Here is a 17,399-nt window from a genome sequence, read left to right as displayed (position 1 = left end):
CATGACAGGGAAGAAGGTCTAAAAAGGGAAAGGGGGAAAAGCAGCGCCCAAACTGCGCATCTTTGGAGTGGCAATTCCTCCCGTTCCTTCCTGCTGGTGAGGACGCTTTGCCTCACAGAATGACAGGACAGGGCAGGGGGAAGGGGTCTGTGGACAGGAGTTCTCACTGCCGAGTCACACAGAAAGGGTGGCCCACAGGGCTGTCCAAAGGGGACTCCAGGTGGGCCCCCCTCCCCCCCAGGTGTGGTGGGCAGTTTCCGTGTGACACAATGTCAGTGCGGTGATGTGACAATGCGGTGATGTGACATCACCGTGATGTAACAATGCTCCATCCCTGGGAGACCTCTGGAGCACGAGGAGTCAGCGTGGGAAGCTCCTTGGAAGGAGCTGTGGAGCACTGCTCAGCATCACAGCACCATGAGAGTTCTTGGAAGGAGCCAGGGACCGCCAGCTCACTGCTGGTGTCCTGCCAAAAGGCAGAGGCACTGCTGAGTGCACTGGGAATTAGGGGAAGGAGAGCAGAGGGCTGATAGAGAGAGATTAGCTGGGGAGCCTGGGGCTCGGGGGTTCTACACTAGGGCCTAAGGACCTGTGCTCTCCTGCACCTGCTGTGCAGGAGGCTTATGAAGCTACTGCTGAGTGTCTGTGTCTTCCCAGCTCAGCCCCAGAACTTCACCCCTGGAAGACTGAGCCACCAGGCTGATGGATTCTGACCTGCTGGACCTCCCACTCGGAGTCAAGATACATGTGAAGCCCAAGTCCAAGACTGTCTTCTGCAGGGGAAAGCTGGGGGAAACGGTAAAGGAAGTAAAAGAGGGGAGAAAAGCTCTCCTCTTTCATGGGGTCCCCATCAAGCGCAGTTCTTGTGGCCACCTCCTCTACAGCAGGAGCTGCAGCCCTACAGTCAGGCAGGGCTGGGCAGCAGAGGGAAACTCCAGGCTCCCTGGAACACAGAGAAGAAGCACTTGTCAGTCTCTTCACTGGTTTCTGGCACTGTGCATGCGTGTGGCCAGGTCCTGCCTGCAGCAGGCAGCTCTGTTTGTCCAGGTGCCAGGGCAATGAGCCCCTCCAGCTCATCCTGCCATCTCGAGCACACTCTGGTGCACCTTTGAGGAAAACTCCAACCTTCTCCTGCTTATTCTGTTGGCATATTTGGAAGAGTTTGGGGTTCTCTGCTTGGGGAATGCATGCACTGTCCTCCTCCTGCTCCTCCAGCTTGCACTGCAAGGCAGAGTCTTGCTGGAGACAAAGGCAGAGGCAGCTGACACAGCCCTTGGGCCTGCCTAAACTGAGGAGACTTGTTTTGTCCATTCTCCACTGGCTGTATTTCAAGCACTGGGCTTCATACTCTGGGAAATGTCTCTTACAGCTTAACGGGCCATGTCCTTCTTTCAACCTGGATGATCCCTACATCCACAACCCTGCACCACCAGTGCAATACAACCGCCTGCATGACCCTCACCTTCGGGACTACCACAATCGCAAGGACATCCTGCGGATGCTGAAGAGACGGGGCGTCATCACCCTTGACAAAAAGGTAGGTTTGGGTGTTGGGCTGATCTAGAACAGCCCTCTTCAAGCAGGCTCCCACAGCCCTTGCTGCAGCCGCCTGCAGGGCCATGCGCTTGTGTCCCTGGGAGCAGAAGCAGAGCCAGCATCCCCCTGGCAAGTCCCCGTGCTGCCCTTCTCAGCCTGCCCCACGCTGCCTGTTCAGCCCTGGCTAAGGGGACATCAGTGGCCCCAACACTGGGATATGGGGAGAGGGCTTGGGGGCAGCTCCCCTCCTGCTGGGGTCAGGCTGTTTTGGGGAAGGCCGTCCGTGTGGCTTGACAGGCTTTGGGGGATTCTGCCCTCATCCCTCCATAGGTGGTTTGCACTCTGAAGGAGTTCAATGACTACAGGCACTACTTGACCAGGATCAAGCTGCAGTTACAGAAGATCTTGAGGCAGCAAGAGGTAGGCAAAGCGTTGTGTCCAGGGCCACAGGACTGTGCAGGGCTGTGCTGCTGGGCCGGGTGCTGTGGTGGGGAAAGGACTCTGCAGCTGGGAGCTGAGCCAGCGCAGGGCACTGAGCTGGGCACGGGCAGCAGGGCCATGTGCAGGCACACGCGGTGCTGAGGGAAGCCCTTCTCTCCTGCCCTCGTGGCCTGGCTGAAGCTGAGTGCTGGCCTTGGCCTGCGGGAATCCTCAGCACGCAGGGGCCGAGCAACATGACCCACAGCCTGGTGTCACCTTTCAGGAAGGGCTTCTGCCACTTCAGGCCAAATTAAAGGATGGTCCCAAACTGCCAGGAACCACTGACGCTGACACTTCCTGCCGGCGGAAGCAGCGGCCACAGCCTCAGAAACCTTCTTGCTCACATGCACAGAAGAGCAAAAAGACCCCCCTGAAATCAGAGAGATTAAGAAGAGGGAAAATAGCTTCAGACAAGGGCCAAACCTACTCCAGAGCTGAGCTGGGCACTGCTGCTGGTTCCCAGAGGAAGCCTGACAGCACTGCTGACGGCCTCTTTAAACCTGTCCTTGAGCAGCTGACCGCAGCAGAAGCCCAGAAGCTCCAAGAGCTGGTTGAGACCATTGTGTACAAAGTGTTTGTGAGGCTGAAGGTTCCCCGGAACCAGCGTGTCAACTTTTTAAGGAATGCTGCCCAGGGGATCAGAGGAAGTGTTTTCAGCAGCTGCGAGAGAACAGAGCCTGCAAAGACACTTCTAGACCACTGTCAGGAAATAGAAATGGTGGCCAGAGAGCTTCTAGCAATGGTGTTGGAGAGCCTGGGGGACTGTCTGGAGCCCAAAGCTTCTAAGCCAAGGAGGGCAGCCAGGCAGAAGGAGCAGCCTGTTGATGGAGAAGCCACCCAAGCAGACGTATCCAAGGAAGCTGAAGCAGCCTCCTCAGACAGAGCACATTTACACGCTTGCCTTGACAATCTCACCATCCAGGTTGTTAAGAATGTTTGCTGCCTCTTGAAATCCATGGTAGCTTCTCAGTTTGAAGGAGACTCCAGCTGTGAGTACACCCAAATCCCAGAGTTTTCCAAGGGTAAGGTCTCCAACAGACAGATGCAGCCAGGAACCTCTGGAGCATTGGAAGGACAGAGCCATGAAGCAAGCTCAGGTGTAAAGCTGCCTGCCTTAGGACCACAGCTCCAAGAAGGGACTGGCTATGCCAAAATCATGGAGTCCGAGTACCCTGCAATGGTGAAGGAGAACTTGGTGAGAGAAAGGAACCCAGCAACCTCAGGCAACACTTTGGACATAAGGACCATGGCAGATCGGATTGTTCACTCTGTATTAGTATGGGTTGTTTGGCGTAGGCCTGCACTGACCCCCAGACAGAATTTTCAGTGACCTGTCCCAAACCCAGCCACATCCCAAGGTGGAGAGGAGAGCTGTCCTGATAAGGACACTCTCCCCTCCGTGGAACCACAGTTTTCCCAACAGCCAGTCCCTCCAGAGGGTCCCCAGCCCCCTGCCCAGGCCAGAGCACAGCACAGATCAGTGAACCCAAAGCTGGTCTGAGGCGAGCGAGGTGTGTGGCAGGAGAGCTGGAGAGCCTCTAAATGGCAACGCCCAACCCTTGTTCCATCAATAAAGAGTTTACTCCTAGGGCCTTGCTTGTGCTTCCTCCAAACCAGGCCAAACTGCATCCATGCATTTTCCCTGTTGCCCCATATCTTCCCCCCAGATCTCCTCCCACAGCCTGCCCATGACCCCCCCAGGAACGTCTACCCTCCTATATCTCCCACCCAGGACTCTGTACCATCCATATGCCTCTCATATATCCCCTCCCAGCCCCTCCAGGACTCCCTGAAACCCCTCAGCTCCCTGTGCCCCTTCATATCTCCCCTCCAAGACACTCCCAGGACCCTGTACTCCCTGTATTCCCCCCATTTCTTCTCTCATATCCCCACTCAGGACTCAGCTTCATTGATCCCTTCATATTCCCCCCATATCTCCCCCTATATCCCCTACCAGACCTCTCCAGGACCCCCTCAGCCCCCTCCAGATACTGCCAGATTCCCCTAGCCCTGGCCCAGGACCACCCCAGGACCACTTGTGCCTGATGGTGGAGCGCCACTGCCCCCATATCCCCCCACAGAGCCCCCAGCATCCTCCCCAGCTCCCCCCAGCAGTGGAGTGCCACCCATAGAGGACAAGGGTGTGGGAGGGTGATGAAAAACCATGGAATAGCTGGTGCTGGGCAGGGGATTTCTCCTCCCCCAAACTCCAAGCACTCCCAAGGGCCTCCCCTCACAGCAGGAACTGGAACAGCTCTGAGGAGAAAATGTCCTCGGATGTGTGGCCTGGGGAGGGGACCCCACAATCAGGAGGTCCCCAAAATCAGGAAGGGAGCCTGCACCCTAGGAAGATGGGATTCCCTAAAGCCCCCACTCAGATGGCAGGAGAAAATGGCTTCAGCTGTGTGGCCTGGGGGGGACCCAGGAGGGGCCCCAAAATCAGCTCACCCAGGCCCCTCCCCACTTTCAGAGATATAGAACAAGTCACCCACAAGCTGCCCAAGCCCTCCTATATCTCCCCTGTTCCAAATTTCCTCCAGCCTCCCCAGATTTCCTGAAGATCTCCCAGCCCATTTAGCCCCCACAAAGCTCCCCAGACCTCCCCCCAGATGCCCTGAAGCTCCTCCCCATTTCCAAACAAATAGAGTCAGTTGTCTCCCAGCCCCTCAAAACCTCCCAACCATCCGTCCCCAAATTCCTCCAGCACCTCCAACCCCCTAGCCGCCCACGGTCCTGTAGAACCCCAAAACCTTCCCTAAACCCCCCCAGAGCCCCCCTCAGGGCTCCTCCTGACCTCCAATCATGTAGAGCTGCCAATCCCAGACCCCCAAATGCCACCATATCCCCCTGTCCTGGTTTAGGCCAAATTTGGGGGAAAACCTCCAGAAGGAACCCCCAGACAGCAAACCCCACGACTTCTCCCCCCCACCACCGGGTTCAGGAAGAATTTCCTCAGAGAAGAGTGGGGAAAAAAACCTGTTTATTTAACAAGCAAAACACTCCTCAGCACAGGAAATAGACAACACCAGCTGACAAAAAAACCTCTTTCACCGTTCTGAAGGGATGACAAACTCAGTCTCTCTGGCGAGTGGTCGCCCAGTTATCAGTCTCTGGCGCTGGGGAATGACAGCTGCAGGTGACAGAGTGTAGACTCCCAGTGTTTCTTGGGGATTCCCAGGTCCCCGTCCAGAACAGGTTCAGATGGTATCCAGGAGAGGGAGGGGACAGAGTGGAAAAAAACAAACAGTCCAGGGAAAAAGTTGGACTGCCTAGCTGAACTAACTAATAAGCAAAAGCAAGGGCAAAGCGAAGGAAAGAAAAAGAGGCAGAAGAGAGCAAGCAGGCAAGTAAGCAAGCCGAGCTAAAACCTCTCCTAAACATAGACCATGGGGGAGGTGAGCCGGCTGATAACAAGACCAAACAAAGCTTCACTCTCAGAGTCAGTCCTGGAAGCACAGGACATAATACCAAACATAATCACAACACACGACTGGAGATACAAACACCATAACATCACCCTAGGACACCCCCCCATTCTGAATTTCCCCCAACTCCCCCAAACTCCCCAGGCCCCCAGGTCCTGTAGCAGCCCCAAATCCCCCTAGGATTCACCCAGGATCCCCGAGCCACCTCCCCACCTCCAAACGCATAGAGCCACTCATCCACCAGCAAAGCAAGGGTTAGGGGGTCTCTGGGGAGGTTTTGGTGGTCTGGGGGAGTGTCACGATCTGCTATAAATGCAGAGCGGGGGTCGTGATGGTTCTTTTGATCTTAAAGGTGCAAACAGGCAAAATGCAGGGGACAAAATCAGTTTATTCAACAGCAGAAAATCAGTTTATTCAACAACAGCAATGCATTTCATCAAATGCCAACAATTCAGTTACGGTAAAGGGGAGAGGTATAGGAAACAAAGTATAGGGAAAGGGGAAGGAAAGGAAGGGATGGGAAAATAGCTACCAACAGACGAGACGGGCGTCCTCACGGGTCATCCTATAGACGGGTCTTCGTCCGTGGGGAGATCTCAGGGGTCTTCTCCAGGGGGTAGACGGGTCTTCATCAGTGGAGAGATCTCAAAGGGTCTTTTCCAGAGGGTCGCTCTTTTATAGTTCTTCTCCAAAGCGAGTGGCCTCTGGCCAAGAGGTGGGAAGATTTATGGACCATTGTGTGGTGCTGCAGGAGACAGGTACGGACAAGCAGTCCTCAGTTGGTACAACACAACCTCTGGTTGGTGCCATGACAGCACAGTCCAGTGAACACAATACACCAACACACAGTCACAAGCATCCACCTTGGCCAGGCCAGTAAACCATTGCTCAGAGTCAGCCTGGGTGGGGTCCTCGAGGTCTCCTTGCGACGGTCAGGAGGCAAAATCGAGGGAAACTTCCAACCGACCCTTACACCACCCCATGACTCACCATCGTCGTCAAGAGCACCCTTTGTAGAGTTGTGGTGAAGTCTTCAGTTGCGGTGACTTCAGGACTCGTCCAAGTTGGTAGCATATCCCGGAAAACAGAGACAAGAAAGTAGGAAAAAGATAAGGGTAAGGACAAGGGAAAGAAGAAAAAAGGAAAACAAAGCAAATCAATTATATTCAATTTTTGATTGTTAACAATTTTAAACAATTGTTTAATTCTTTAATTTTTCAATTATTGATTAGAAATAAATTAATTTTCCATTACAAAGAAAGCAAATTCTTGATTAAACAATTTTAATTATCATTAAAAGAGAATGAATTTTAGTTAAAAATCATATTTTATCCTATTTAAAACCTTGTGTCAATAGCCCTAGGGATGTCAACAGTAACCGATCTGGATACATCTATCACAGATGCCAATTGTGCTAACCGTTTCATTGTTCTCCAACTCATAATGTATAGGATTGCCGATAAAACAAAACCAATTAAAACCAAAATCAAGAGAACTATGATGGGATGACACAATTTGTTCAGGACACCTGTAGCAGTAGGTGACCACCCAAATAGAGTATCCCACCACCTGTGTTCAGCATCTGTCTTTACCCTTTCCAAAACACGATATATTTTTTCCACATTTTGATGAACAGCTATTAGAGTTTTCTGTCCGTTTTTCTTGATCCTCTCCAAAATTTCGATCAGATCTTGGTGGAGCAACAATTGCTTCACCAGAGAGAGGTTCATTCCAATTGGCGTGGGCAATAGATGATGGATCAGTGTGTAATTTGACTGCAAAAGATGGTGAGAAGTATCTGGGGCTACATAGGAAAAATCACATCCTGAAATCCTAGTAAAGTTACAGACAAAAAAGTTTGAATGATTTTTAGTATTCACTACTAAATTTCCTATGAAAACACTATCTCAAGCTCTTCTAAAGCATGCACATCCATTGCTTACATATACCAGTACTGTTTCAGGAATCTCGTTTGGATGAATTTCAAAATTGCAAACATTCTGTTCTGTATCCAAGCAAATATCTTGAGCTCTGATTGCATTACTTTCACAGATAAACCCTTGTTGTTCCCGGACAATGCAAGTTTCCAAATTGACAGTTTGCCACTTCCCACCAATTTGACGGGCCCATTCCCTGTGCTCGAAAGGATAGAGAATAGCTCTGTCATGATTCAACCCTAATGCAATGATGGGGAATATTGAATGCACTGAAGCAGTGGGAAAAGGGCCTTAAAGCAGCAACCGACTGCATCCACAACTGGGCCTGGATACAGCTGAGAGCCAGAGAGATGTTATTTTGTCTTTACCTTTTCCCAATTTGGCAATATGTTTGATATTGCAGGGGCTGTTGTAATTTGGCTACATCTCCAGCTGTGGTAGCCAATTTATTCATTAGTACTTCTGAATCGATGCTATTCAAAATTCCCAATCCTGTTCCCACAGCACCGGTTATGTCTCTTGCCATTCGTTTTTTAGAAGGATTCCGTTTTCGCAACCAGCTTGTCCGTCCCTCAAAAGAAGTCTGCAGAAAGGGTGAACAAGCTGGCTGAACTTCTGAGACATTATTTTGCATATGAAATAATATTTGTTGTTGGCCAGGTTTTCTAATTACATATGGTCCAAATTGAAAAATCGTAGGACTCAACATAACTGGTGGTTGGGTGGTAGGTGTTACAACATTAACATCAAGTTCCCCCCAGTATTTTGAATTGTTTTTACCACACATGATTTTATAGGAAAATTGTACAGCAGTTAAGTTTAGCCAACAGTCCTGATTTTGGATTCTACAATGTAAGGTATGGCCTTGGGGTCCTATGCCATAACCGTAGGCAGGTTCGGTGAGGGATCCAGCCACTAATTTACAAGTTATTGTGACATCATCACCTTGTGTCACCATGAAAGGAGGAAAAACCTTGTTTTTGTCATCCAATACTAAGGGGGTGCTTCTTCACGTCCCTCGGTGTTCTTCTGTGAAAAGTAAACACAACAGAGTCTGCCTCCAGGAGGCAGGAGATTAAAATGATGGAACTATCCAGTGTGTAGCGTGGACTGGAATTCTGTTCACTTCCCAGTCATTTTGCTGCTGAAAAGGAAGCCAGTCTGTACCTCCTTTAAACACAGCATAGGAGTCAGTGTAGATGTAAACAAGAGAGATATTCTGTACCTCAAGTTGGAAAACACTCCAAACAACTGTCAGCTCACCGGTCTGAGAGCTGCCTTCTCCTTCAGTAATAAATCGTTCACCAGCAGAAGTGGGGAGGGCTACTGCCCTGTATTTCCCCACCTTTCCCTCTCGTTTGGCAGAAGCATCAGTGAACCAAGAATTTGCTGATTGTTCAGGGGAGAAAGGAGTGGCTACTTTAATTACCAAGGCAGGTTTGTCATGGCTATTTGCCAAGCTCTCAGTTTCTTGTATTGCCAGATTTTTTACAGCTCTTTCTTTCTGAGAAAATGTTACAGTAATGTTCTATCTGAGCATACCACTTCCCAACTGAGGATCTCTGGGCCACCCCGTGAGGTGGAGGGGTCTCAATAGTGACTGTGATGTATTTTCTCCAGAACACTAATAATTCTAGAGCCTGTTGGAACTCTTTCCTGGATTCAGGCAATTTAATTTGATCCAGGGAGGTTAGAGTATCAGGTGGAATACATGTCATACCTCCTTTCCACCAAATTCCCAAAAACTTCACCTCCTGAGAAGGTTTTTGAATTTTCTCTGAGGAAATTTGTAAGTCAAGGCTTTCCAGATGGGAGATTATTTCTTGCTGGGTATCCCCCACTACTTCTATTTCATCTCCCCCCACCAGAATATCATCAATGTATTGATAGACAGCTGTATCGTCAGGTTTGGGTATCTTTTCTAATTCCTGGGCTAAAGTGTGGTGGGCCAAAGTGGGGGAATGTTCAGACCCTTGGGAAAGCCCAGTGCAGGTGTACTGCTTTGGCTCAACTCCCAGAGCCTGTGGAGGAGATTGATTTGGTACATTGTTCAGAACTTGTGGAGAAGTTTGCTCTGGTACACTGCCCAGAACCTGTGGAGAAGCTTGCTCGGGGAGTGCACCATTGATATAATCATATTCTATTTTAATCACAGGTTTCAAGTTGGGGCAGCAGTGTTGTCCACAATTTTTCATCAAAATTAGGTCTTTTTGAGAGTATATTGGATTAATGTGAACAGCTTCCTTCTCCTGTGTTTCTTTTGGTGTTATACCCTGCAATGAATTTTTGTCCCATTCTTCTCTTAAGGCAGCTTTTAACAAATTATTTTCATCTCGCAACAAAAGGTTCTCATTCCTTTCTTGATCTAATTGTTTTTGCAGAATTTGAACAAGATTTTGTAGAGAGTCTATAATTGTTCTTTCTTCACTTCTTCGCTCAGAGCGAGGTTCTATAGCTGCCGTAAGACAAGCTCCCAAAACTGAGCAGAGCATGGTTTTATTTTTGCCCAGTTTGAACTTTGATTCATGTTGCAAAGAACATATTCTATCAATCACATTCTCCAGATTAAACCAGTTATTGTTTGCCCATTCCTCCACACCTTGGGACGGTCTGGCGCCATACTTAGCTAATAGAGCATAAAATGCAGCTTTTCTGTTATAGTGGAATTCTCAGTCATTTTGTGAAGGGATAAGTAAAAACCACAACAGGGAGGTCTATTGCTTACGTTACCACACACAACAAAACAGTTTCGCTGTGTGCCCCCCTTCGCTTCCCTGTGTGGGTGAAGAGACCAAACGACTTGGGAGGCACTCCTCAGTTACAAAACACCAGGTTGTCTCTTCACTACACCAAGTAGTCAAACATCATAAAAAACAACAACAACAACAACAACAACAACAACAACAACAACAACAACAACAACAACAACAACAACAACAACAACAACAACAACAACAACAGTGTCCCGCCTTTTGCATCAGTAGATCTTTTGTGAAATTCTGATGACAGAGCCCTCAAGCGAGTCTGGGGATGCTCCACACCAAAGTGTCTGCAGTCTGCGGGAAATCAGAAAAACCCTCCTTGCTTTCTACACAGGCTCACCCTTTCAAGGTGGCCAGCTAGGTGCGGCTGGAGTAAGACTTCCTTCCCCTGATACAGACTACACACAACCTTGCATCCCTTCTGTCTGCCAGAAAATCCTGTCCGTGACCCCAATTTAATGTCACAATCTGCTATTAATGCAGAGCGGGGGTCGTGATGGTTCTTTTGATCTTAAAGGTGCAAACAGGCAAAATGCAGGGGACAAAATCAGTTTATTCAACAGGTGAATATCAGTTTATTCAACAACAGCAATGCATTTCATCAAATGCCAACAATTCAGTTACGGTAAAGGGGAGAGGTATAGGAAACAAAGTATAGGGAAAGGGGAAGGAAAGGAAGGGATGGGAAAATAGCTACCAACAGACGAGACGGGCGTCCTCATGGGTCATCCGATAGACGAGTCTTCATCCGTGGGGAGATCTCAGGACTCTTTTCCAGGGGGTAGACGGGTCTTCATCAGTGGAGAGATCTCAAAGGGTCTTTTCCAGAGGGTCGCTCCTATATAGTCCTTTTCCAAAGCAAGTGGCCTCTGGCCAAGAGGTGGGAAGATTTATGGACCATTGTGTGGTGCTGCAGGAGACAGGTACGGACAAGCAATCCTCAGTTGGTACAACACAACCTCTGGTTGGTGCCACGACAGCACAGTCCAGTGAACACAATACACCAACACACAGTCACAAGCATCCACCTTGGCCAGGCCAGTAAACCATTGCTCGGAGTCAGCCTGGGTGAGGTCCTCGAGAATTTTAATGTTACATAGTGTCTATTTTAACCTTTTGCTAAAGTCTACTATACAATATATATATCACACTACTATTTATATGAACTATACGGTGCATACATAAAGTGACTATTTATGCTATACTAAAAGCAGTTAAACGTAAGTAAAAATGGTACCATATCAAAAATACTGGTTTTGGTATATGGTACAAAATATGGTGATTAATAACAACATGCAAAACCTAATACATGAATGCAAAAGCCATTATTATATTGTCATTTGTAACACCATCCAAGTACCTCAGCCAAGGGGGAAAGTGAATGCGGAGAAAGGAAGGCGACTTGCTCCAACTAACTGAGAGACCCTGTTGGACAAAATATCGCCTCATCTCTCACAGTCCTGTTATAAATTTACTCACCACAATTGGGCAGGTCAATCAATAAGGCAATTTATTAATTGGTTGATAAGGAACGGGCAAGCAGTGCTGGGGAGGCGGGGAGTCTGCGCTCCGCCAACACGTCCGTCCTAGCCCTGGGCCCTGCCCCTTTTATCAGCAGTTTCTGGCGGGGTCGTGTCGTGCTCACTGTGCTGGGTACAAGCCCGAGCAAGCCTGAGCATGCTGGTTACCATTCAAGTAGCAGTAGCTACAAGTGCTCACCAGGTCTGGGCAAGGCTCAAACATGTTGCAGGTTACACTCCTAGCAAGCAGGTAACAGCAGTGACAAGTCTGTTCATGTCCACACAAGCCCGCGTTTCTTTATACATAAAAAGTGGATACAATTCATAATTACAGTGACAAAAGAAAAACAATACATAAAAACAAAAAGCCAACCATTTACAGCAAAGTGATTTAAACAAATGTAATGAAATCATTAGATTTTTCTGTGTCTCATATCCATGTTTTACTTTGGATTCAGTATTCTTGTTTCTATTAATCCCATGGTGTATTTTCACAATGACACGAATCACTGTGTAACATCTCAGAGTCCATAAAGTCTTTGTTCTTCTTCCCAAAGTCCAGGAGTTTAGCACGAACGTGGCTGAGGAGCAATCCATGTCAATTAGTAAAGCTTACCACAAATATCAGTTGATTTAGCTAGTTGTAATGATCACGAATCGTGTGTCTTAAAGAGGTTACACACTAAGGGGGACATGGATAGACGGATCGAGATGTCTCGAGTACCTTCCAATCACCTCAGCCAAGGGGAAAGGGAATGTTATAAATGAGAAACAAAAGTCTTGATATTCAGCAACATTTAGATTGCTTTATTTGATATAGACAGAGCAAGCAGCACACTGGGGAACGTGAGGGGTCATTGCCCACACCACGCCCCAGTGAACCCCAGCCCACAGCTTCTTCTTATACTATGGTTTCCCACTGTAATCAATAATTTTTCTTTTTTTAGCTGTCACAATTTTGACAGGTAAACAGTGGTGGTCAAATAAACATCCTTATCCCAATTCACAAAATCTCTGCGATAGGCAGTTTCACAAAATAACCATCTGGTCTTTGTAGATAACCACCAGCAAAGTTCTGGAAGTCTGGTCCTTGAGATAGGAAGCATTGATCAGACAAAGGCAGGAAGGGCTATTGGGAAATAGTCTGATTTTGCAAGCTGGTAGTATATGCAACATATTTGGAAAACATAACCTAACATAACATAATATAATAAAATATAACATAATATAACGTAAGATAACATAAGAAGGTGATTTTAAACAGGATGATTTTATCATATAATTTCCTTTATCTAGTGTCCATGCTTCACTTCAGAGCTTAGTATTCTGATTTATACAAACCCCAATGCTTCTGTGATTAACACGAATCTTTTCACAATTATCACAGGAATGAGGAGGAAATGCGGCCGGGAAATGAGGAGAAAAGAAGGCTACTTGCTCCAAAGAATTGAGAGAGAGCCCGCTGGACACAAGCCTGATGGACTCTCTCCCTTTGCTCGAATCAAGGGATTTTTACAGGACTCCTCTGCCTCCTTTATGGACACGAACCTCTAGCGATGTGAAGTTTACCCTCTGAGGGTAGGCGTGGGGGCGCTGGAGCTCCTCTACCTGGGCAGGGGGGAGAACAAACCAGTACAAACCAGTGCAGAGTGGGGCAGCTGGGCAGAATTCAGAGTCACAAGGGGGCACTGGGAGCGAGGCAGGGCAGGGGCGGGAGTGATCGGCGAGGGGAGGGCGGGGAGAAGCTCCCGCCTCGGCCGAACCCCCCTCAGGGATTGACAATGGGGGGGCGGCTCCCGCCCAAACCGTGGGCGGGAAAAGCGCCCTCAGGGATTGGCTGGGCGGGACGGGGGCGGGGCGGGAGCAGTTCCCGCCTCAGCCAAACCCCCCTCAGCTGGGGGATACTCAGGATAGCACGAAAAACCATCAAAACCCCTTTGACATGACAACAAAACTGACCAACATTTAATACATTTGAATAAGTATAAAGTATTAGAGGCTATATTTTACTTACATTTCAACAATGGAGGGTTGAAAAGGAAGATTGTGCACTAAAATGTGGAAAAACCAAGAAAACCCCCAAACTCCTTTATGAAACCCTCGAAATTAAGTAAATTTGAGTAGAAGCATAATAGAGATGGATAAATCTTGATCAGTTAAAGCCACAGTTAACATATAATTAAAAAACTGAGAGGTACAAAATGGGGCTTGGGGTGTTAAAACACCTCAAGAAAGAACCAAAGAGCCCCAAGCGCCACATTCCCCTCATGCCTGGGCTGGCTGTCCCACAGCTCAAGGACAAGAGTCCTCCAGTAGCTCAGAGTAGCAGCAGCCCTCCTACTGATGCAGAGCCTGTGGAGAAAGTGGTCAGTGGCCCAAATGTGTGCTTTGGAGATCAGAGTTGGGTTCCTAAATGCTGTCAGAGCTCTCTCTAATAGAGCTGTGGTGGCTGAGGGATGTACGTGGGAAGGGTTTGCCTGCCATGAACTGGACTTGTTGATCATCTGAGCTGTGTTCAGGGCCAGTCTGGGAGCCTGTTCCTTTCCCCTTGCCCAAGGGCAGAGTGTTGGTGAGGGCTGGAGTTGGAGGCTGTGTCTGCCCCGACAGCCGGTACCGTGGGGCTGTGGATGCTCCTGCCAGCGTGGGCTTGTCTGAGCCGGGCCTTGTGCCTCTTCCAGGTGTCCCTGCTGCAGTCACAGCTGGCCCAGGACTGACAGCACCGGCAGAACTACACTGAGTGCTGTGCAGGGAGCAGGCAGGAGCTGTCAGACCTTCACCAGGGGCTCTCCTGCTCCTCTGCAGCTGTGCTCAAAGAACCCAGAGCTGCTCTGGTGGAACAGAGACTTGAAGCTGCATTGGTCTCTGAACCTGAACTTGGCAGTGACATCCTTGGGCCATCAGTCACTGCAGAGACAGGCCCTGGAGAAGGCAGGTGCAGCTCTTCTCTTCCCCGGAGGATTTGTGCCCTGCTCAGAAGCCAATTCCTGTCATCTGGGGCACAGAGATCCTCCCTAGGACTCAGACGAGTGCTATCGAAGATGAGGGTAAAAGACACGTGCCAAAGCTTTTCCAAGCAGACCCATTTGGTTCTTGAAGGTCTGTTCCTAGTGAGCTATCTTGGATGTAAGCAGCAAGACTTCTGCTTAGAAGACCTAGTGATGTATTGCCAAACAGAGGGCAGAGAAAAAAGTGCACTCGTGGCTGTCTCAGGATTCTTCATCTATTTGATGGGCCTTAAACACTGCAGCTCTTGCCATTTCTCCACAGGAATTTCAAAAGCCCCTGAAACACCATTTTTCCTACTCATGTGACTTTTCTAAACACAGACCTTTAATTTCTATGAAGATTTGTCAGGACCAAGAACCTTTTACGGCTTTGTCTTACATCTCCCATATGTCAAGGAAGACAGAAGAATTCCTGTGACTCAGGAACCAAGCACATCCCTAAAGAGCATGTGGGTCTTCAGAATGCTGAGCCTTAAAACTGATGTGGTCTGGACCAGCGACTTGGAACTCATGGTATGAGCCGGGTCCCTGCCCAGCTGCCCAGCACGGCTGTGGGGACACGGGGGAGGCAGGGCAGGTGCCAGGGCCAGGAGGGAGCTGGGATGGAGGGAGAGCCAGGGAGGGCCATTCCACCAGCCCCTGGAATGATGGGCTTTGGATCCTGGCAACCATCAACAGCTCATGATCATTGGGGCTTGGACCTTGTAAAGGCCAACGGGCACATTGATTATGTGCTATTGCCAACAACCTTTGATGACTTGGGTTTAGACCCTGCAAAGGACAAGAATCTTTTGAAATTCAGGTTTAGACCCTCCAAAGGCGAAGACAATTTGGGAACTGGGATTTACACCCAGCAAAGGCCTAGAGCCTTTGGAGATTGTGGTTTAGACCCTGCAAAGGTCAAGAACTTTTTGGGTGCTGTTGTAGAGACCCTGCAAAAGCCAAGAGCACTTGGCGATTGGGGTTTAGAGCCTGCAAAGGCCAAGAGGGTTTTGGTGCTTTGGTTTAGACCCTACAAAGGCCAAGGCAATTTGAGACTGGGGTGTAAAACCTACAAAGGACATAAGCCTTTGGGCTCTGGGATGTACACCCTGTAAAGGATAAGAGCCTTTGGAGACTGGGGTTTAGACACTGCAAAGGCCAAGAGCCTATGGAGATTGGGGTTTAGGCCCTGCAAAGGCCAAGAACCTTTGGAGAGTGGGGTTTAGGCCCTGCAAAGGCTAAGAACATTTGGGAAGTGGGGTTTAGGCACTGCAAAGGATAAGAGCCTTTCGAGATTGGGGTTTAAACCCTGCAAAGGACAAGAGACCTTGGAGGTTGGGGTTTAGACCCTGAAAAGGCCGAGAGCCTTTGGAGATTGGGGTTTAGACCCTGCAAAGGATAAGAGGCTTTGGAGAGTGGGGTTTAGACCGTGCAAAGGATAAGAGGCTTTGGAGAGTGGGGTTTAGAGCCTGAAAGGACAAGAGACCTTGGGAGATTGGGGTTTAGAGCCTGAAAGCCCAAGAGCCTTTGGAGATTGGGGTTTAGACCCTGCAAAGGATAAGAGGCTTTGGGCACTGGGGTTTAGACCCTGCAAAGGATAAGAGGCTTTGGGCACTGGGGTTTAGACCCTGCAAAGGCCAAGAGCCTTTGGAGATTGGGGTTTAGACCCTGCAAAGGATAAAAGACCTTGGAGATTGGGGTTTAGACCCTTCAAAAGCTATGGACCTTTGGACACTGGCATTTGGTCAGTGTTCATGCAAAAGGGGCAGATGGAGCCCTGGCAGGTGAGTGAAAAATCCACTGCTCTCCTTGTCACAGGCCCGGCAGGGGCCAGGCTGGGCCTGGGCTGTGCTTCAGGGAATGGTTCCCTTTGGGAATAGCAAGGCATTAACAGTTGGCTGTTCCAGAGCTGGCAGCAGCTTTGGTGCTTGCTGTGAGGACAGGCCTGGGAGGGAATGGAGGGCTCCTGGCCATCCCAGAGCACAGCCACATCTCCTGCTCTGTCCTTGTCCCACTGGAGGCCATGGGCACAAACAATGGAGCAGCTTTTCATTGCCTTCCCTTCAGACCAATTTACAGCCCAGCCTCCATGCTTCCCAGAGACAAGAATGGGTTTCTCCCTGACATTTCCAAGATGATCCCTGGAGGCCACAGGGATAATAGGAAGATGGGCAACTCCCCTTCTGGTGGACTTAGAAGTGATGACACACCTTCCAGCATGTTTGTTTGTGCTGCTGTCAAATTACTGGGCTGGAAATATTGGCAAGGAGGGGAGGAGGAGCTCAGCTGGAATTGCTGAGCTCTGGGACAGGCTGGGAAGCTCTTAGAGGTGACTGCCTCAGGGGCAACCATGAAGTCTGAGTGTGCTCTTCCCTGTGCTCTTCCGGGGCACTGGAGGCCTTTCTCACCAGGGATGTTCCTCCAGAGGCCCTGAGGTGAGCAAACTGTGCTGAGCTGGCTGGGATTTTGAAACTGCTTCTCCATGAATGGACATTGGTTCTTGTGAGATCAGAAGAGGCATCTCAGTGGTACTTTGGAATAGGAACAGAATACCTGACCAACAGCTGGATGTGGGCTTTCAGGTGCTGTTAGACGAAAGTGACAGCATGGCCAATTCCATCATCTGCACTGACCGTCCTGGGAACACGCTCTCAACTCGGACACCACTGATGAACAGCGACCCTTGGAATTGGTTCAGGAAACCACAGACAATTGTGGGCACTTGCAGAGACATTTTGAACAAATGGCAGAG

At 49.2% G+C, this 17,399-nt stretch overlaps 1 protein-coding gene across 1 annotated transcript; it reads left to right on the top strand.

Moving 5' to 3' along the window:
- Positions 1–702: 702 nt before the first annotated feature.
- Positions 703–3,346, top strand: LOC148221780 (uncharacterized). The gene is made up of 4 exons (XM_088174816.1): positions 703–849; positions 1,337–1,537; positions 1,867–1,956; positions 2,240–3,346. Exons 1-4 carry the CDS (start codon positions 703–705, stop codon positions 3,344–3,346), a joined length of 1,545 nt encoding a protein of 514 aa, XP_088030942.1.
- Positions 3,347–17,399: the final 14,053 nt, after the last annotated feature.

This window comes from Sturnus vulgaris, chromosome 17 (genome assembly GCF_052056855.1).
Source record: "Sturnus vulgaris isolate bStuVul1 chromosome 17, bStuVul1.hap1, whole genome shotgun sequence".
Taxonomy (NCBI): domain Eukaryota; kingdom Metazoa; phylum Chordata; class Aves; order Passeriformes; family Sturnidae; genus Sturnus; species Sturnus vulgaris.
Note: the sequence above shows the minus strand (reverse complement) of the source record. Positions and strands in the feature narration are given on the sequence as shown.

Bases quoted from the DNA above. Each gene is read 5' to 3' on its own strand.
- LOC148221780 (XM_088174816.1), top strand. From the start codon at position 703: ATGGATTCTGACCTGCTGGACCTCCCACTCGGAGTCAAGATACATGTG. The intron at 850-1,336 runs ATCAAGCGCAGT...TATTTCAAGCAC, and splicing joins TCCTCTTTCATGGGGTCCCC to TGGGCTTCATACTCTGGGAA. The intron at 1,538-1,866 runs GTAGGTTTGGGT...ATCCCTCCATAG, and splicing joins TCATCACCCTTGACAAAAAG to GTGGTTTGCACTCTGAAGGA.